Source organism: Kogia breviceps, chromosome 9 (assembly GCF_026419965.1).
Source record: "Kogia breviceps isolate mKogBre1 chromosome 9, mKogBre1 haplotype 1, whole genome shotgun sequence".
NCBI lineage: Eukaryota > Metazoa > Chordata > Mammalia > Artiodactyla > Physeteridae > Kogia > Kogia breviceps.
The window spans coordinates 27,310,488-27,331,852 of record NC_081318.1 but is presented as its reverse complement, the minus strand read 5'-3'; the positions used below and the strand labels follow the sequence as shown (position 1 = coordinate 27,331,852).

The 21,365-nt window shown below is 39.1% G+C and overlaps 2 protein-coding genes across 2 annotated transcripts in view; both read left to right on the top strand.

Moving 5' to 3' along the window:
* The window catches only part of HYAL4 (hyaluronidase 4), a 33,905-nt gene extending 20,288 nt beyond the window's left edge, over positions 1–13,617 (top strand). Inside the window, exon 3 of the mRNA XM_067041659.1 lies at positions 13,538–13,617. Within this exon, the coding sequence (XP_066897760.1) occupies positions 13,538–13,543 (6 nt within the window). The 3' untranslated portion in view covers positions 13,544–13,617. The remainder of the gene's footprint in view (positions 1–13,537) is intronic.
* Positions 13,618–13,732: 115 nt separating this feature from the next.
* SPAM1 (sperm adhesion molecule 1) lies at positions 13,733–20,526 on the top strand. The gene is made up of 3 exons (XM_059074341.1): positions 13,733–14,689; positions 15,170–15,259; positions 19,930–20,526. Exons 1-3 carry the CDS (start codon positions 13,733–13,735, stop codon positions 20,524–20,526), a joined length of 1,644 nt encoding a protein of 547 aa, XP_058930324.1.
* Positions 20,527–21,365: the final 839 nt, after the last annotated feature.

Sequence of the window (21,365 nt, the reverse complement as noted above, 5' to 3'; positions counted from 1 at the left end):
TATTCATTTGGAAAATGAGGATAATTCTTACCCCAAGGTATTACTGAAACATTTAAATGTCATAATTAATTGTTTACTGAAAGTCCTTAGATGATTTCGTAATCAGTTGTTGATTGTCTGATTTTAGAGATTTGGTTGAAATTGCTTTCCTGTAAACACTGTCTCTCTCTCTCTCTCTCTTTTTTTTTTTTTTTTGCGTTACGCGGGCCTCTCACTGTTGTGGCCTCTCCCGTTGCGGAGCACAGGCTCCGGACGCGCAGGCTCAGTGGCCGTGGCTCACGGGCCCAGCCGCTCCGCGGCATATGGGATCTTCCCGGACCGGGGCACGAACCCGTGTCCCCTGCATCGGCAGGCGGACTCCCAACTACTGCGCCACCAGGGAAGCCCTAAACACTGTCTCTTAATGACATTTTAATGAAACTTTTGCTGTACTCATGTTAACATTTGAAATATAATAAATACTGAACATTTGGTTAAGGCAGTTTAGGCCATCCATAAATATTACTTATATCTTGGATTTTTTTAACGATAGCTATTACATGTTAAGCATTAAAAGCAAATAAGCCATACACAACTGAATAAAAACAATATTCTTTGTCCAAACTATGAACATTCATTAAGTAGCTAAGGTACTAATTAGATGCAACCTTGGGAGACTCACTGCTTTATAATTTTGTTGACAAGTGAACGTGTGCCTTTGAAATTTCTTTTTAACTCTTTGAAGTTATCATGTTATCTGTCTGTTCTGGCTTTTTTTGCTTTTATTTATTTATTTTAGCAAAAAAAGTAGCTCTTATAAAGATCTTGTCCCTATCCCTCGAACTCATCCTTGGTCCATCCCCTAAACTCATACTAGGTTCAAACTCCTCAAAAATTCTGAAGCGGAACAGCCTACAATCCTAATGAATATTCTTGGATATTTCCATAGCTGATTTCCCCATCCTCTCAGAGTTCCTTCTTTCCTGTGCCTTCTCCCAGTTGGTGAATCTCAAGGGCACTCACATCCTTGTCACAAATTGGCCAGATTCTTAGTCGCCTGTCACAATAGCTCTGCATTCCTAATTCTCTGGTTTCAGGTGAGAATCATAGGGCACTCCTGTTCACCTGTGTTCTTGGTGAGGAGACAGACACAACTGCCTGCTTTGCTCATCCACAGGGGTAAATGTGCTCAGGTTTTTATGGAATAGTGTAGAGGGGCAGAGATAACTAGGACTATTCATGAATCTCTATAGTGGCATTAGAAGGTTGACATTGTAGTTAATTTTTCTTTTTGATAACATCAGTCACACGTTTTGATATATATGTGATGTGCTAGGTGTATTGTTTATTTGGTAACAGCAAAAACATTGGTTATTAATGATTAGTCCTGTCATGTCGGTATAATAAACCTGGTTATAGCCAAAGTAAGTTTGATGTTGAGAAATACTCTTGTTAACTATCGCTTCTTTGATTTTTGGTAACTGCTCTTCCTCCTCTTTTGTGAAATAGAAGCCTGTTTGACCAAACTAATATATAACAACCTAACAATGTAAAAATATCTAGAATCTATATTAGTAATTTGTTTTGCTACCATTCTTTTTAAACGTCACTTACTTATATGCTACTTGCTTATTCCACTAATCCAATTTAAGAGACTGAAAAGAAGTCACATTTGACAAGAAGGAAAAACATTTCAGTCGGGCTGAGGGAAGACAGTTTGAAGTCTGAGCTTGAATACGTTGTTTTCTTGGTAGACTTTTTCTCTGGACACAAAGAGGTAGCCAAATGAAAGCAACTTGCAACACACACTAAGGCTTCAATCAGTCTGATCTCCTGATAGAGTCGTAATCCATGGAGACCTCGTATAGGCTCCCGCTCAGGGCAGATGGTGTGGTGATAAACACCATCGCTAAGGCACAGAGCCACCATCAGATCTGGCTTCACTGCAGTATGACTGTGCTCACTATTTCATTTCCACCAGAACAATTCCTTAATGGATCATATATTTAGATTAAAAATTTTGGAGAGAGTGGCTGGTTTCCTAGGGAAGCTTTAATGCCAGCAGGTCTATGAATCATTAAATGGTCTTGGGTTTCCATCCTTTATTCATGCTCTTCTTTCCTTTCATACAGAAGAGGGTGTAGGCAAGGGATAACTTTATTAATAATAACAATGGGAACAACTTACATTTATTTGGTATTTACTATGTGTCTGGTGCAATGGTGGAAAAAGAACATTACCCTCTTAGGTTCTGCAGCTGTGGCAAAAAGACAGATGAACAGGAGAAAAACACAAAAACTTTACTGAATATTTTTTTTTAATGAGTCTTTTTAAAAAAAATATTTATGTATTTGGCGGTGCCAGGTCTTAAGTTTCGAGAGGCGGGCTCCTTAGTTGCAGCTCACCAGCTCCTTAGTTGCGGCACGTGGGCTCCTAAGTTGTGGCATGCAAACTCTTGGTTGTGGCGTGCATGTGGGAATCTAGTTCCCCGAGCAGGGATCGAACCCGGGCTCCCAGCATTGGGAGCATGGAGTATTAACCACTGCGCTACCAGGGTGCACAGAAGACTTCATAGGAAAAAGGGGGACCCAAAGAAGCAGTTAGGAACAAGAGCTCATATACCTTTTTAACAAAGAATGATAAATTGTGAAGGAGTGACAAGACAAAGGAAAAGGGGTTTAAGCTTTGAGGGACAGTAAATTGTGACTAGGAAATATCTGAGGGAAACTACCGGGAGATAAGGGTCGTTTCAGTAGGTTTGTTTGTGCAGATCCATTTTGGTGTCAACTGCCCGTCTCTGGTGATAAGATGTTCCCCTCTTCCTGGTACAGAGAGTACACCTTTCACATGGGAAATCTTCAGGCAGAAAGGGGGAGATCAAAGAGCCCTTCTGCTTTGAGGTTGTGCAATCACCTTCAGCTCAAAATAATCAAAATAATATGCTAAAATGGCACATTTGGGGGTGGCATGTTCTGAACCCCTTCCCAGGCATTGTGTTAAGTGGTTTGTGTACCTTATTTCATTAAAATTTCACAACAGGCCTGTGAGAAAGTTGCTATTAATATCCACATTTTTTAACTGGAAAAAAAAGAAAAACAAAGCTAAACTGCAGTGAGGTTAAATAGTTTGGGTACATTGCTCCTAAGTTGAGAAGCCAGATTCCAGGCCTGCTGGTCTTCATGTAGAAAACTAAAGTTGCTTAATCCAGTAGTTTAGTCATTTACAGACATTAAGGAGGCCTGAGACAGCTTAGAATTCTGTTGTGGTTGATAAAGAGATTAAATTAAAGAGATTTAATAACTTACCAAGGCCACTTAATCAGAAAATAGCTGCTCTGAGGATGCAAAACCCTGGTGTGTCAGACTCAAAGTTTTTGAGTATCAAGGTGGTTTGTCCCATTCCAGTAAAAAATACACTTTACATTGTGACCCAGTACACACATAAAAATATATAACTGATAGAAAAGGTTTGTAAATTCATACCCTTGCTACACGGAGTGACATTCTGTGTTTTCTATTCTATCCTATTCTAGTCTATCTTATCCTATTCCACTCTATTATAGTCTGTTTCATTTATTTTCTTTAAAATGCTCATTCCAACCAATTAAATCAACTTTGTGGCTCACTAATAGTTCATGACCCACAATTTGGGGGAAAAATGCTAGGAATAAGCCTACTTAACATCACTTTTTTGGATAATCATGTTCAAAATTACCCTCCACTTGTGCCTAAAATGCATAGGACTACTGAGGTGATTTAGTTTTTGCTCGCTCTGAAACACTCTTTGCGATTAGATTTTGTCCAGAGGCGATTCAGTGTAGAGGGGCTAACTGTGCTCCCTTGTGGAAGGGTCAACTGAGCTCTCCTATTTCCTTCAACTGGTAGCACGTGATCTTTGTTGAGGCAAAACATCAGGAGTCTCACAATCTATAGGTGGAGATAAAAGGGCAATTTAATAGTAAATGCAACTTTTACTGAATCTCTACAATTTGAAGTGAATTTTGCTCTTCTTTTTTCATTGACCACATTCTTTAAAGGAGACTTAGATTACTGCTATTATCCCCCAAATTCTCTGTATTGTCTAAGAATGTCAGTAGCCATGGAAAACATTTCTTTGGTGTTCTTGGACTAGGAATTCACAATTCCTAAATTTTTCTAGAGATATTCCTAATCTAAGTACATATATTGGCTTTTATGGGCTCCTATAAGTCAAAAACAATTCTCTCTACACCTTGTTACAGCTACCTTTTTAAAAAATTAATTAATTAATTTTATTTATTTATCTTTGGCTGCGTTGGGTCTTCCTTGCTGCGTGCGTGCTTTCTCTAGTTGTGGCGAGCGGGGGCTACTCTTCGTTGTGGTGCATGGGCTTCTCATTGCGGTGGCTTCTCTTGCTGTGGAGCACGGGCCCTAGGCACACAAGCTTCCGTAGTTGTGGCTCCCGGGCTTCAGTAGTCATGGCTCGTGGGCTCTAGAGCTCAGGCTCAGTAGTTGTGGCGCACGGGCTTCATTGCTCCGCGGCATGTGGGAACTTCTTGGACCAGGGCTTGAACCCTTGTCCCCTGCATTGGCAGGCGGATTCTTTTTTTTTTTTTTTTTTGTGATACATGGGCCTCTCACTGTTGTGGCCTCTCCCGTTGCAGAGCGCAGGCTCTGGACATGCAGGCTCAGCGGCCATGGCTCAGGGGCCCAGCCGCTCTGTGGTATGTGGGATCTTCCCGGACCGGGGCACGAACCCGTGTCCCCTGCATCAGCAGGCGGACTCTCAACCACTGCGCCACCAGGGAAGCCCAGGCAGGCAGATTCTTAACCACGATGCCACCAGGGAAGCCTAGCTATCTTTTTATAGTGTGGGATAAATGTAAATGAATCATAACAAGTAAGATTGAATAATACACGTAGTCCAGGGAAAATAACACTGCCCTTCAGATATACAGAACTTCTTGGGAAGAATACTTCATAGGTATCATTTCACACATCATCCCAGCATCCCTGGAAGTCAGACTGATCTAGGTATTACCAATGTATTTTTAAAGAGTTGAGTGATACCTAAAGATTAAATAATTTGAATCATCCAGTCACTGGATAATAAAGCTAAAAATGGAAATAAATCCTCAATCCTTTTCTGGATCTAGACTCCATAATCCTCAAAGTCACCAGCCTTCAGGTCCCGTTGGCAGTTGGAAGACCCAGTTAAGACAGAAAGGAAAAAGTTAAAAGTAAATGTTGGGGCTTCCCTGGTGGCGTAGTGGTTAAGAATCCACCTGCTAATGCAGGGGACGCTGGTTCGAGCCCTGGTCTGGGAAGATCCCACATGCCCAACTAAGCCCTTGCACCACAACTACTGAGCCTGCCCTCTAGAGCCACGAGAGCCACAACCACTGAGCCCACGTGCCACAACTACTGAAGCCTGCGTGCACTAGAGCCCATGCTCCTCAACAGGAGAAGCCACCACAGTGAGAAGCCCAAACACTTCAATGGAGAGTAGCTCGCACTCGCTGCTGCAACTAGAGAAAGCCCGCGCGTAGCAACAAAGACCAAACACGGCCAAAAATAAATAAGATAAATAAATTTTTTTTTAAAAGCAAATGTAACAAGAGGAGGGGAAAAAAGTCATTGTAAAGGAAAACACCAATAAATGTTTCCACTGCTGCTCTGTGTACTGTATTCTAATCTTGGACTATATCACATCTTAACTAGAGAGAATGGTGGCAATTGGGGGCATTTTTGAGAGAATAAGATTAAATTCAAAGTCCCTGCTAATTGTAACCTCTAAGATACATTTTATTTTCCATATAACAAGGTAAGGTAAAACATCGCTATTGTTACTTAAGAATGACAATTGTCACATCCTCAACTCTTTATCTTGTTAATGTTTAAGATATGATCAATTGGGCTTCCCTGGTGGCGCAGTGGTTGAGAGTCCGCCTGCCGATGCAGGGGACACGGGTTCGTGCCCCGGTCCGGGAAGATCCCACGTGCCGCGGAGCGGCTGGGCCCGTGAGCCATGGCCGCTGAGCCTGCGCGTCCGGAGCCTGTGCTCCGCAATGGGAGAGGCCACAACAGTGAGAGGCCCGCGTACTGGAAAAAAAAAAAAAGATATGATCAATTGAATTTTATCCAATAGATAACTTGCACTTTGGGAGAATGGTAGGAGATTAAAAGTAGTTTAGTGAAACTGGGGAAAAGAAAAAAGTAAGTTGATAAAAAGATTGATAGGTAGATAGATTCACTCTTTCACCTACTCAATTAAGTACTTACGGATCTCCTACTACATACCAGGCACAGTACTGGAAATTGGGACACAATAGTGAGTTTACAGTCTAGTGAGGGAAACAGACATTTCAAATTTGAGCACAAACTGTGACTGGTGCTAAGAAATAAGTACAATTTTCCTGACAGCCTCGATACATTTAAAATAGCCTTGGTGGCAACCAGAGATGAACACTTCAATAGTCAGATCTACTTGGAAAGTCTGTACAGTGGGAACAGTCATGGAGAGATACATCTCTAAGCTCAGAATAGAGATTTAAAAAATCTAAGACAAAGAGATTAACATGAGAGGTGCAAGGCAGGATCCCACTGGAATAAGACATATAGAATTCCCATATGGAATTCATTCTGTCCTTGAGAAACTGTAACCCCCAAAGCTTTCTTCTTCAAAGGAACAGGAACTTTCATGGATAATGAAAAATTTGAGTTTTATTTTTCTTCACACTGTGGCTGAAAAGCTGGCCTAGACTGAATTGCCACACATTTCCTGCTGGGAAGACATCAGGTTACCCAAGACTTCAGCCATAGTTGTGCTTTCACAAAGTATGCATTTTTAAGGTAGACTGCAGAACATGGCCTTTTAGGGGGAAACTCTGACAAGATTTTTGAGCCAGTCCTCTATCCTAAGAAAAAAATTCAGTCTGCATCCTATGTGCTCCAATTAGGAGCCTGGTATCTCTATAGGCTCCAGATACCTTAAATAGATGAGAGGAAAATATCTGTTGTATTATCTTTTGAAGCTGAACTCATCTTTTTCTTTAATGGCATTTATTGTCAGCCTTAGTAAATGTACTCAGGTACATTTAATGCCATTGGGTCCCTGTTGTCTTTGGACAGAGGAAATTTATGAATAAACAAGTGTTTTCTGTTTATGTTAGACTACAGAGACCATTTGGACCTTTGCTATAATCCCATATGTAGAAGATTTAGTAACTAGGACTTTGCCAGTTCAGAGAAATAAAAACCAAAAGTCATCTGACTGGTCAAGGGAGGAGAAACAATGACTATTGCTAACAGGAGCCCAACTGCTAACTCAGAGCCCATCTTATTGCTATTTTACTCTTGTGAATTTCATTGTGCAAGGCACTGGTTATAATGGAGGTGTTCGTTTTTCTTCTTAAACTTTGACTTGATTGGTACTGTCCAGGATGAGTTCTTGAGTTCTTGTGTACAAGAACTTGTGGCTGGACTGATAATAAAATTGACACAAGACAGATTAAAGGGGAAAAATTAATTTCATTTCATGTGCACAAGAGGTCATAAAATGATGTTCAGAGAGTGATCGATAGAAGATTTTATGTCTTTTTATGTAAAGAAACAATAAATTTGTGAGGAGTTGACAGGACAAAGAGGCTTAGGTTTCAGGCCTCAATTAATAAGGAAATTAAGCAAAGTTTAGGCTTGGGTAGTAAATTATTAAAGAAGGAACAAAGTTTGTTTACATGCGTTACTCAGCCATGAATGACTTACCTGTGGTGATAAGGATGTGTCTATTAGCCTGTTGCTAGGAGGGTACCCTTCACAGGAGATATTTATTTCCTGTATTCAGGGAGACAAAGAAGGGTCAAAGTGTCCATGTATGGGATGCTTTACAAATAACTTTAATTAGAAATAATCAATATGCTACTCTGGCATATTTTGGAGCAGACTGCTTGCCCTGAACTCCAACATTACTAAGGCCTTTTGCCTGTTTGTACCAGGCAGCTGAGGCACTGTAACCACAGAAGAACAAGGACTGGTCCCAGATTTATGGTGGTGGAATGTTGGGTTGACTGCAAGTCAGGCGTCAGCCTGGAGTCTGACAGGTGGCCCTGCAGGAAGCATCCCTAGGGAAACTACTGTGTTTGTAATTAGCCTCTAGAATTTAGAGACTCTTCAAGACTTTATTCAATTAGTCAATTACTTCGTTTCAGTCATATCTGGGTGTGTCAGGGCCTTATGCTTGGCTCTAGAAGACACACTTGTCTTCTGAGTAATGTTTGAACTCTGGCTTCTGGATGCCACGCTTCGTTTCTTTGTTTGAACATCTTCATTTTAAGCCATGATTTGGAGTTTACTGGAATTCCAAGTATATCAAGGTCATTTATTTCATTAACTGGCTAAGTCAGTCTTCAAGCACAAATGGGGGACTGACAAAGATTCTCCACTGGACCCTACTCGTCAGGCTCATTGAGCTCTCTTTTTGCCTAGGCCTCAAACCCTGGGTTTCTATAGCCTTCCTTGTAGAGTCCAATTCTAGCAAGAATCCTGCGAAGTCAGTTTACTTATGAATTTCCCCATCCTCCCTATCGGATCCCCCTGGATATGTAAGCAAGTTCCTCATCTGCCACCATCCCCCAAGTGAGGTCTGATCACCTGGCCTGCATTCACCAAGGATCCTGCCAGGTGACTTTAGCCAGACTCTCCCCTCACCCCTGATGTTTCCCCTTAGTAATTTTCTACCCACTGACCACCCCCAACCCTCTTTTCTCCTTGGCTATAAATTCCCACTTTCCCTTGCTGTATTCAAAATTGAGCCCAGTTCTACACTGAGGTCTGTTTTCCTCTATTGTAGTAGTTTTTCTTCATAACATTCGTTTTTACTGCTTTAACTACTGACCTGCTCTGGTTTTTCTTTGATAGTTCTGTTGCTTCTGGATGATACATTTTGGCTCCTGTTTGAACATATTCTTTTTAAAGTGTCACCATAAGCCATGATTTTGAGTTTACTGAAATTCAAAGTATGTCCAGTATATTCATTTAATAACTAATTAACTCCTGTGTGTATCTATTGAGTATCAGTTAAGTGGCTTAGAAAGTTGACAATAACCTAACCCTACAATTAAAGGTATGTTACATACATTCTTTTATAAGGCCTCTGGGGTCTTCAAAGATATTTCGGATACAAAAAGTCCTTATAGGCACATTAATATTCTTTCCAAAGGAATTTCTGTCCAAGAATAAGACGAATTACTTTCTTATTTTCAGTTAAACTATGTTGGTATTGACCTATATCATGCATTTTCAAAAGCTGAAATATTTATATCTTTCACAACATATAAATGTAACTTGCTTAAAGTTTCAATATTTAGAATTCATGTTTAATTATACTGTGATTTTCTAGCTTCTTGGCTGTATTACTTCCTGATAATGTCATGGCACTACACCTCAAACTTTTATTGCATAAAATAAACATGTATAAATTATACTTATGTTCCACTACAGCAATTAAATAAAATTAGATTTTTGGAACTTCTCTTGAGGAAATTTGTTATTTATTTGGTTCTTCTTTTTCTCCTCTCCCCTCTCCCTTCCCACCTTAAGGAAAGGAGCAGAATTCAGAAAATTAGTATTTTCCTATAGCTAACAAATAACAAACATAGCTTTCTTCATTTTGAAAATACAAATTATAATTCATTTCATTAATTCTGTAAGGAGAGATTACCTTTACAATGTATGCTGTACTTCCTTGAAACTGGCGCCTTAAAAGTCTATTCTTTTTCTATATTACACTACAGAAAGCTGTCATTATTTAACAAAACGCATCAAAACAACTGCAGTGAGAGTCTGTTTTATCACTGGGTTCTTAAACTCACTTCAAATGCTAATAAAAAATTTATAGCATTCTTATGTTAATTTACCATCCTTGCTAACCCTTTCTGTTAGTAGGCACTTGAGTTCGCTGGGATTAAAACACAGATATTCAAACACACATACATACACACACACACATGCACACACACACACACACACACACACACACACACACACACACACACAGCCCTTTTGCCCCATCACACAATAATATCTCAAAAGATTAAGTCTTTAATTGACTGGGCAAAGAGCTGCCTTTTCTCACCCAACAGGTTAAATACTGAAGAGCTATTAGATTGTCTGGACCAGTTTCTGAACTACAGATTTCTTAGAGGAAAACTTCTAAATATGCTTCAAAAGTAAGCTGTCTTCTAAATTTTGTACTGCATAACCTGATAGGAAAAATGAGATATGGCTTTCGGTGAAAAAAATTAGAAGTTCTGTAATGTGCCATGTTTTTAAGGCCAACACTTTGGCTTTGGGAGGTTGTTTAGCATTTATTTGTGCTTGGTAAGGGATACATAGGTTAAGAATTAGCAATTTCTTTAGCCTTGAGGGTCTCCAGGCTGTGCAAAATTTATCACATTTATCAGGGGAAGATACAAAGGTGAGAAAAAGTAGGAGAAGGAAACAATAATAAGGAATACTAATGATAATGATAATAATAATAAAGGGAAAGGGGAAGGAAGAGGAGTTCATGGAATACCACCAAAAATGCTATTAACTTAAAATTTTAAAAAATTAGTTACTCATAAAATATCATAGCTTATTCTTATTAATAAGAATTGCTCAGGACAATTAAGATCACAGCCAGTCCAAATATGCTCTTTGCTACTCACAAAGCCCTGGGCTTATACTAGTTCCTCCAAATGGGTCTCAGAAGTGAGTGTTGAGAACCCCTAAGTGTCTGCTGTCTAAATGGAATTCATTTAATTCTTTGACTATAATCAGAAACCTCTGATCTGTGATTTCTGAATCTTGCCTTTGTACTTTAGACCTAAAAATGTTTCTCTCTGCCTTCTTTCTTTTCTCTCACTTATATATTAACACATCAGTCTCCCAACTGTCTGTCTACTTGCCTGGAGAAATTAAATTCCTCTAGAGCTCTTACCACTGTGACTCAGACCTGCAATCAATTTCAAGTGAGCCTTCCTGGCCTCATGTGCTTTTGACTCTGTCGTCTTGGCTCACACAGATAGCAACTGTGTTGCTTTGTATGAAACAGTGATATTTGAGGAGATTATGTTGATAAGCATTAGGTGGCCCAAAGGCTGTAAGAGTTTTTCTTTTCTCCTTAAACTCCGAAGACTTCAAGTAGGTTTTATTCCACAGAATGAGTCTGAAAGATGCAGGTTCTGGCTCTACCTGTGTCACTGGTTTGTGTTTTTACCTCAGTTTGGGTAAAAGAGTTACATTATGATACATATAAATATACCTATCTTTCTCTTAAAGATGAAACTGGTTTGAGAAGAGAAAAGAGACTTGCAGAAACTACAATCCTTTTTTTTTTACCTTTGGTAATTACAAGTTTCCTCTAGGGCTGCTGTAACAAATTGCCATTAACTTGGTGGCTTAAAACAACAGAAATGTATTATCTCACAGTTCTGAAGGCTAGAAGTTCTAAATCAAGGTGTCAGCAGGGCCGTGTTCCCTCTCAAGACTCTAGAAAAGTACCTTTCCTTGTCTTTTCCTAGCTTCTGTTGGCTGCTGGCGATCCTTGACATTCCTTGGCCTGTAGCTGCATTATTTCAGTTTCTGTCTCCATAGTCACAAGGACTTCTTCCCTGTATCTCTGTGTCCTCTCCTCTTCTTATCTGGGTACCAGTCACTGGATTTAGGGCCCAAGCTAAACCCAAGATGATATCATCTTAATATCTTTAACTATTTGTATCTTCAAAGACTCTATTTCCAAATAAGGTCATATTCTGAGGTCTGGGGTAGAAGTGCATTTGGAGGCGGGGACACTGACACCCATTAGAGTACCTATCCTCCTTTAAATGTCATCAGCTTTATTACTTTTTAAATTTTAAATTCACAATTTTCAAGGATAGACGTGTCCATTCTTTTCTGAAGATTTCTGTGGGTAGAGATCTTCCCAATAAGTTCATTCTGCCCTAAGGTTTCCTCATATAAAATGATCATGTGGATATTAGGTTTGAATGTTAATTATTTCAATAAGCTTAACCTACTCCTTCCTTGAGATATGGGGACATCTAATCATTTCTTTATTCCATGTACTTGTTCCACTCCCTGCCATGCAGGCATTTGTACTGTTAGTTGATAGTTGAAAGGAATTCGTTTTTCCACCAGTGTTACTTTAGGTGAAGATTTTCTAGGTCCTAAGTAAGGAAGTTTATAAGGACTTAAACTGTGAAATCTTTAGCTCCTTTACATGTTCTAAACATTAGGGGGGAAAAATCCATTGTCTTCAAAGCACGAGACTGTAATGGTTCTTAAGATTTTATTTTATGCTGCCTATGGCGTTCTCTTTAGAGTAACTGCTCTTTCGGCAATGGGAATAAATGGATAATTTGCTATGGTAAGGCCATATGTTCATGGGAAAAGTGGTACAATTCTCATTGTACCCTCATAGAGCAGTATGCTACTAATCTAATTAAAATAAATGTTCTAGTTTCCTCCTAGAATCACAGAACATTTAAATATGTTTTCCTGTAGGTAATTTTTGCAACTACCAAATGTTAAATAATACATAGCTTGGTACCTCCCTGGCAATCCAGTGGTTAAGACTTTGCCTTCCAATGCAGGGGGTGCGGGTTCGATCCCTGATTGGGGAGCTAGGATCCCACATGCCTCCTGGCCAAAAAACCAAAACATATAACAGAAGCATTATTGTAACAAATTCAATAAAGATCTTAAAAATGGTCCATATCAAAAAAAAAAAGTAACTTAATTTCTTATCGTTGACTCAGACTATTTTTATTGTACCACAAAATGCACCATAACACTTCACATTGTGACCATCAGAATGACAATACAATCTCAATTATCAAAGATTATAAAAGAATAAAGTGCATATATTGCTTTTATTAAGCTAGGCCAGAACCAATCCTTTTAGTGAAAGATATAAAGTCATAAAATGTTTTATTAACTTTAAACATGAGTGTACATTACTTTGAGATATTATGGAGCACTGTTATAAATAGCACTTCAGCTTACCCCTCAATAGGAGATTTTGTTTGATTCAATAGTTTCAAGCAAACTTTTGACTTATTACCTCTGGCAGAAGTGACTTTTGCTTCCTCCTGTGCCTGCCTCCCTTAAAAAAGAAAAAGTTGAAACGTCACAATTCTATGAGAGGTTTTTCACTTTTCGGCAGACCACTAAAAAGTGGCCTTTCATGAAATAATGAACTTGAGAGGTTCAACTTGGAATTTATTTTTATTTAACAGTCTTTGCTAAGGCATTGCTTGGTACAGCATCCTGCCCAAGTAGGAAGGCACAAGAAAAACTAGCTGCATTCACTTCTCTGCAGGTTCGGTAGTGATTTGGAAAGACAAGACAAATGTCAGCTATTATAGGATTTGTATCATACATAAGAGAAAATAATTTTATTGATTCAAACACAGGAGTCTTCCATCGTCAAACACTGAATTAGACTCCCTGCACTTAAAGTTGAGAACCTGGTAAAGTTTCTAATCTCTGTTACAGAAATGCAGTGTAACAATATATTTTACATTTCTTTTTTTCCCCAGTTATAGATGAAACAACTTGAAAAACATTCCTAAAACCTGAAGAATATTTCAATGTAAATCATCATTATACCTCTTTATCCATCAAAGTGGTTTCATTCCACTCTCTCTCTTCTGTGTTTGTATCTTGCATAAAATATTAGATGAAACAAAGTGTGTAGAAGAAATAAGTGCTTCTCATAGTGATTCCTCTTTGTGATGGGAGTACTAAGGCTTCAACATATCTCCTCTGGGAGCTTTGTTGGGTCCAGTGAAGCACCCCAGGCAGTGTTCACCTTCCTTCTGGTTCCATGTTGTTTGACTCTGGATTTCAGAGCACCCCCTCTTATTGCAAATATGTCTTTCCTTTGGGCCTGGAATGCCCCAACTGACCGTTGTGCTAGAAGATTTGACATGCCTCCAGATCTGAGCCTCTTGTTTTTAGTAGGAAACCCCCAAAAAGGTGCGACAGAAAATTTTATTACACTGTTTTATGCTGATAGACTTGGCTACTATCCTCACATAGATGAAAGAACAGGCAGCAGTGTGTATGGAGGAATCCCCCAGATGGGATCCTTAAAAAAACATTTGGACAAAGCTAAAAAAGACATTTCCTATTACATGCCAATCGACAACGTGGGCTTGGCTGTCATTGACTGGGAAAACTGGAGACCTACCTGGGCTAGAAACTGGAAACCTAAAGACATTTACAGGGATCAGTCTATTGAGTGGGTTCTGCAACAAAATATACAACTTTCTTTCCCAGAGGCTGCCAAGAGAGCAAAAGAGGAATTTGAAAATGCAGCAAAGAGTTTCATGCAGGAGACTTTAAAATTGGGAAAATTACTTCGGCCAAATCACTTATGGGGTTATTATCTTTTTCCTGACTGTTACAATCATAATTATAACCAACCTAGTTACAATGGAAGCTGCTGGGATATAGAGAAACAAAGAAACGATGCACTCGACTGGTTGTGGAAGGAAAGCACTGCCCTTTTCCCATCCATCTATTTGAATAGCAAGTTAAAATCTTCTCCACAAGCTGCCCTCTTTGTTCGTAATCGTGTCCAGGAAGCCATTCGGATGTCTAAAGTAGCCAATGCTAAAAGCCCACTTCCGGTTTTTGTGTATGCCCGTCCAGTTTTTACTGATGTGTCTTTGCAATTCCTTTCTCAGGTAAGAAAATCAAGGTAAGAAGGCTACGGAATATTGTTCACAAATTGTGTTTAGTGGGACTGAACATAATTTTTGAAGGGAGTGAAATTTAGCTTTTAATAACCTTTAGGAATATGCACCCAGGTAGTTCTGCATCATTATATGAATATAAAATAAGAACATATTTCATTTTTAACGTAATCGTATAATATCTTAGCAGTCATGGAGAACTGGGTAGTATAGACAATGTATTATCTCATTTCCTTTCATTTTGTCTTTTATGGGCCTGGTCTCTTGTCAGTAGAAGTAATTAAAATAATAGCAGAAAAACTGTATTTTTCTTATAGTAGGGCAGTGGTGGCATAAAAGATAGAAATAAAGAGTGGTGAAATATTTAACTAATTATTCTTGGTTCAGCATTCTTGGCTTTGGTGTTATTGTCCTATGTATAACACTTTCATTTTATTCCTCCCTGTTAACTCTTTCTATCACATTTGCCAGGGTGACCTTGTGAATACAATTGGTGAGAGCGTTGCTCTAGGTGCTTCTGGAATTATAATGTGGGGAAGTCTCAATTTAAGCCTAACTAGGGTAAGTTGAATTGATAGGAAATAGATGACATCATTTCTCCTTTTAATGTTTTTGAGGATTGCTGTGGGACTGAATAATAAAATAAGCACTCTTTGGCATAAAGTAGTAGGTGCTCAATTGATAGTGGCTAAGTCTACCTAGCTTTCATTCGTGTGGTTGTGTTGTAAGGCTGTTTTCCAGTGAGGAAACCGAAATTTGGTGAGATTCATTGAAACTCCCTAGGCTGCGTGGCTAAGAAGTAGCAAAAACAGGACTATAACCTTGGTTTCCTTATGTGGTGTTTGGTGTTTTGTTCTACTATACCGTGCCGTGTCTCTTCTCAAAAGAGCTCAGCTAGTCAATATGTATTCACTCATTCTTCCATTCACCCAATTACTGTTTATTAAGCACTAATTTATTTGGTCATTTAATGACAGTTTACCATGGGGGCCAACAACTGGGCGCAGGGTGTGGGCAGTTGGGATTTTTGCTTTCTGAAAATATTACTAAATTGTTCAAAGTTTCCTTAAGGGAGAGGAAAAGGAATCCTTCTTTATTTTCCACAGGTTATATTTAATAGCGTCTATTTTAAGTAAAATTTTAAGTAAAACTTGTTTTATTAGGAAAAATGCTGGTTTTGTTCTGTATTCATTTTCTGCTAATGCATTTTCTTCAGTTCAAAAAGCCTTTAACTATCATGACCTAAACATTTTCTCTCTTCCTTTATTTTCATCCTTTTTTAATTCTCCATATGAGGTCTTTATCCTTCACCTCTTCAATCTTCTTGACTCAAAGCATGAGTAAAACCATCACATGGACACTGCTGAGTTGGAGCTGAACTTTTCCTTCTCGATGGTTGTGGAAATATTAGTGACGTAGGTGCCATGGAGAATGATGTCTAATGAAGCTCTTGGCCCAGATGTCTTATCCTAGGACCTGCAGAGAACAGACTTTATATATTCTAAGAACAGATCTTTTGACATCTTGTCCTTCAGATAGACTAGCCATATTTTTCCTTCATTTATAGAGGTACTTAACTTTGTGAAATTATTTTAAGGTAATCTGAGCCCTCCTACCTATTTGGTAGATTCTGTTGTCTCTGGTTTGATCAACAGTCAAGAGAACTAATAAAAAATATAAGTTCAGGGAAAAGTATATGTCCCTTTTGCAAAATCTTCTATACGTCAGAAAATCATTTAAGAATTATAATTCTAGGGCTTCCCTGGTGGCGCAGTGGTTGAGAGTCCGCCTGCCGATGCAGGAGACACGGGTTCGTGCCCTGGTCCGGGAGGATCCCACATGCCGCGGAGCAACTGAGCCCGTGAGCCGTGGCCGCTGGGCCTGTGCCTCCGGAGCCTGTGCTCCGCAACGGAAGAGGCCACAACAGTGAGAGGCCCGCATACCAAAAAAAAAAAAAAAAAAAGAATTATAATTCTCCTAAGAATATTCCTAGTTTTTATTAGTTGTTTTCTCAAACTTACAAACTCCTTTCTCAAGGATCCTGTTAATTCTACGATAGAACAATTTATAAATTCCCCATACTATTTCCTTTTTTTAAAATTTTCAGAATTGAGAACTCTACCCTTACTCTGATGAGGAATGAATCAGGCATTCTCCAACTAGTAGGATGGCATGGCATACTACTTGTCACATTTTTTTTTTAATTGCACTTTAATCTTAGATTCATGTACTTCTACCATGACTCTCAAATCACCTTCAGTATTATTCATACAGGAAGAGTCCTTCAACTTTAATGTGATGATTTTCTACTTAATGACACTGCCTTGAAATTGTTCCCTGTGGACTCTGTTCTATATATTTCTGCTACCTTTCCCAATGTATGATCATTTTGGATGTTACTTCCATCATTATTCCTCTTCTTTCTATGTTATTTGAAATCAATAGAGTCATGGATTACTTGTGTTTCCTGATTCACTGACAACTCGAGACAATGGTAATTGCAGGTTTACTTGCAAGGACTGAATTGATTTAAAGCAATTGTCATCAAATGTAGGCAAACCATTTCCTTCCATTCCATCTTATTAGATCCAATGGCGTGACAGAGCCAGCTTCTACTGGTCCCAGCTCGTGAGACCTGATTGTTAAATATTCAGAAATTCTGTGAACTGTTAAACACAGCCATTATTAAAAATTAAATTATAAAAGCTCAGAATAAAATTAAGTATGTTAAAAACAGAAAGTATTGATAACAAATACTCAAAATGTATCAATTATTTATTTTACTATTATCCGTACTTTTGAGGTTATTTACACCTATTTTATCTGTCTAAGTGGAAATGGTATTGTGTAATGGTGTGCTACTTCACACCATACTACCATAATGGTGGGGTAATTGATCCCCAATTCTGCACTCAGACATGCCAGGTTGGTAGGTTAAAATTGGCCATGGTAGGAGTATTTACACCATGGGTATTGACAAATGCTATAAACTAGGCTTTATCTCTTAGAGAAACAGTTTTAGATCCTTCCAAAGATTGCATCTTGTATAGGCTAATGATGCTCAAAACATTCTCATCCCTTTACTCCTCTTCCTGCCTCGTGCTTGTCTCTGTAGACAATTCCAATGTCATCTGATCTTGGTATAAATTCTCATATATCCCTGGCACCGGTGATACTGTGTTGAAGAATTTTGACATAGCCCCTGCCTTCATGAAGCTTATGTTAAAGTTGGAGGGATAGAAACAATATAAAACAATACAAATATTCGATGTGATAAATTCTATGCAGAAAATTAAAATAGAGAGCTGTAAGAAAGTAGACTGGAAAGGTGTCTGAGAAGGGTCTTGTCTAATTAAAGCTGTGATCTGAATAACAAGATGGAGTCAACCACGTTATAAATGAGAGGAAAGAGCATTCTGGGCAGGGGGGAAAATTAAGTGCAGTTTGAAATGAACCTGCCACCCCTGTGAAACAATTAGTATATCTAAGGCCGAGCGGGTAAGGGAGAGTTGTACAAGAGCAAGGAGAGGTTACACCCCATCAGGCTGTATACGAGTTGAGAGAAGTTGAACTGTATAATAAACACCATGTAAAGCTATTGGCGGGTTAAGAAGAGGTTTTTTATTGGCACCATAAAAATTACAACAAACAGTGGTTTAAGCAGCAGAAAATTATTATCTTACAGTTCGGTAGTTCAGAAGTCCAATATGGATCTTCATGCTGTAAAATCAAGATGTCGGCAGGGTTACATTCCTTTCTACAGAAAGACCCTCATTTGCTCATTTGGGTTCTTGGCAGAATTCATTTCCTTGTGTTTATGGCATCAAGATCTCTATTTTCTGACTGGCTGTGGCCAAGGCGATTTCCAGCTTCAAGAGGTCACTGCATTCCTTCCCTTTTGGCCTTCTCCTCTATCTTCAAAGCCAGCAATGCCGGGTTGAGTCTCCCTTAACCTCTGAATTTGTCTTCCTTCTTCCAGCTCATTTTAAAAATCCAAGCTACATGTTTAAGGACTTGTGATTGAGCCCATCCAGATAATTCAGGGTAACCTCCCCGTCTCAAGATCCATACCCTTAATCATATCTGGAAAGTCCCTTTTGCCATGTAAAGTAACACAGTCACAGGTTCCGTGGGACAGGGGAACGGACATCCTTGGAAGGCCCTTGTTCTGCCTACTGCCGATGGCACCACCTCAAGGAAGGCAAGAGGAAGTAGATCCAAGTGGAAGCTGTGAGCTTCCTCAACTTGCCTGCCCACCTGCCCACCACTTCCTTTGATCTTTTACTGAAGGTCTAGCACGGCCACCTCACCCCATGGGACTGCTGATCATGAAAGCAAGCAACTACCTTCTACGTTCTGAAAAGGACGGAGGCCCAGTTTTAGAAAGTATCAGTTTCAAGATGAATCATTTTAGTTACTCATCACTCATACTCTGCCAAATAAGTATATCTGTAAAAGAGCTGTCATAATTCGCCCCGACTTGAATTATACATAACATTTAATATATACCGGTTGAACCCGTTTAGTTGTTTTGAGCTAGCAATTTAGAAACCACTCTTTCCAATGCCTAAACTTGTCTGACAAATGTGATACCTATTACTTTTATTTGTACTTTATATTATTGATACATTGAGGGCTAACCAATGATATGGGCCCCTGTGTTAGCCCTTTTATGTACTTTCTCTCTTTTCATCTTCACAACAACCCTATGAAGTAGGGGCTATAATTATCCTTATTGTATGATGATGAAGCTGAAACACAGCCAGATGAATTAATTTGTCCAAGGTCACCCAGATAGGAAACTAAGACTTAGAACTCTTAAGAGATTCCCAAGATCACACAGCTAGCCATTAATGGAACTGTGACTCCAATCCGGACAGATGGATTCCAGAGCCCATGCTCTAATCCCTCCACCTGCACTGTACCATTCTGCCCCTTCGACCCCCATTAGTTTATGAATTATTGAGGAAGACCGAGGCTAGGGTATACTAAACCTCAACTGGCCAGTTATTTAGTGACATGAAATGGCATGTGAAACTTACAAATGTTACAAGAAAACTGTTGGAATAATCTTGCTTGTTAAAGTGAAAAAAGATAAACCATTTCCGACTCTTACTGGTTCTGGGTTTTGTGTGTGTGTGTGCTTCCTTAGAAATTGCTTAACGTAGTGCATTAATTCACATATGAACCAACTTGGATGTTAATAATCTGATCTTCATATAATTTTACAGCAATCTTGCATGAACCTAGGCAATTACATGACGACTACACTGAATCCTTACATAGTCAATGTCACCTTAGCAGCCAAAATGTGTAGCCAAGCACTTTGCCAAGAGCAAGGAGTGTGTACAAGGAAATACTGGAATTCAAGCAATTATCTTCACCTGAACCCAAAGAATTTTGCTATTCAAACTGGGAAAGGTGGAAAATACACAGTACATGGGAAACCTACACTCCAAGACCTGCAACAATTTTCCAAAAAATTTTACTGCAGTTGTTATGCCAACATCCACTGTAAGAAGACAGTTGATGTAAAAAACATTCATACTATTAATGTATGTATTGCTGAAGATGTGTGCGTAGATGGCTTTCTAAACTTAGAACCCAGGAATCATTCTTCTACCACTTTCAGCAATATCTCATTCTCCACACCAACGGTCAGAGTGTCTCCATGTGTTCCTGCGAAAGATCTCCATGGGTGCCTCAAAGTCACGTGTTCAGTGGAAGTCCTCTCCAACAACACCCAAGGGGGCTGTCATAGTGTTAACTGGAAAAACACTTCCAGTCAGTTACATATTCAAAACAAGAAAAATGAAACAACCTATTAAAGTACAAATTCAGTGCTTATTAGGCTTCCTGCCTACATTCTTTGTGTTTTTATATTTTTTACATTTTATTTTAAAATTAATTAATTCTTTTTCGGCTGTGTTGGGTCCTCGTTGCTGCGCGCGGACTTTCTCTAGTTGCCGCGAGCGGGGGCTACTCGTCGTTGCGGTGCGGAAGCTTCTTATTGAGGTAGTTTCTCTTGTTGCGGAGCACGGGCTCTAGGCGCACTGGCTTCAGTAGTTGTGGCTCGCGGGCTCTAGAGCGCAGGCTCAGCAGTTGTGGCGCACGGGCCCCGTTGCTCTGCGCCACGTGGGATCTTCCTGGACCAGGGCTCAAACCCGTGTCCCGTGCATTGGCAGGCAGACTCCCAACCCCTGCGCCACCAGGGAAGTCCCTTACATTTTTATATTTAATAGTTTTGCTAGCTTATTTTTTTAAGCAAGTGATGATACCTATGTATTTAAAGTTTTATATTTGAAATGTGAATCAAAACTCATGGCCAAGATAGTATTTTAATTTTTTGAGCAAAGATTGCTTTTTCATGACCAAATTGAACTTGGAATTATTATTGACTGATAAACAAGGAATTGTGACCAATGCCTTTAATTTTCAAAATCATAGTGAGAGCAGTGTTATTACTAAATCCATTGATACTACATTTCACTTATGAAATTCAAAGTAAACTCTTGATAAATAAGAGAGCATAGAATTTGCTTTGTAAGATGATATCCAATTTTGTATTTTCTAATTGCCATGTGTATAGCAGATATTTCACAAACTGTGAATGTGTATATACTAAGAGGTACCTATTATATTCTTGGCTCTACCAAAGACTGACTGT

Excerpts from the sequence above, each read along its gene's own strand:
- SPAM1 (XM_059074341.1), top strand. The coding sequence starts at position 13,733 with ATGGGAGTACTAAGGCTTCAACATATCTCCTCTGGGAGCTTTGTTGGG. Across the intron at positions 14,690-15,169 it reads CTTTGCAATTCCTTTCTCAG|GGTGACCTTGTGAATACAAT; the intron begins GTAAGAAAATCA and ends CACATTTGCCAG. Across the intron at positions 15,260-19,929 it reads TCAATTTAAGCCTAACTAGG|CAATCTTGCATGAACCTAGG; the intron begins GTAAGTTGAATT and ends ATAATTTTACAG.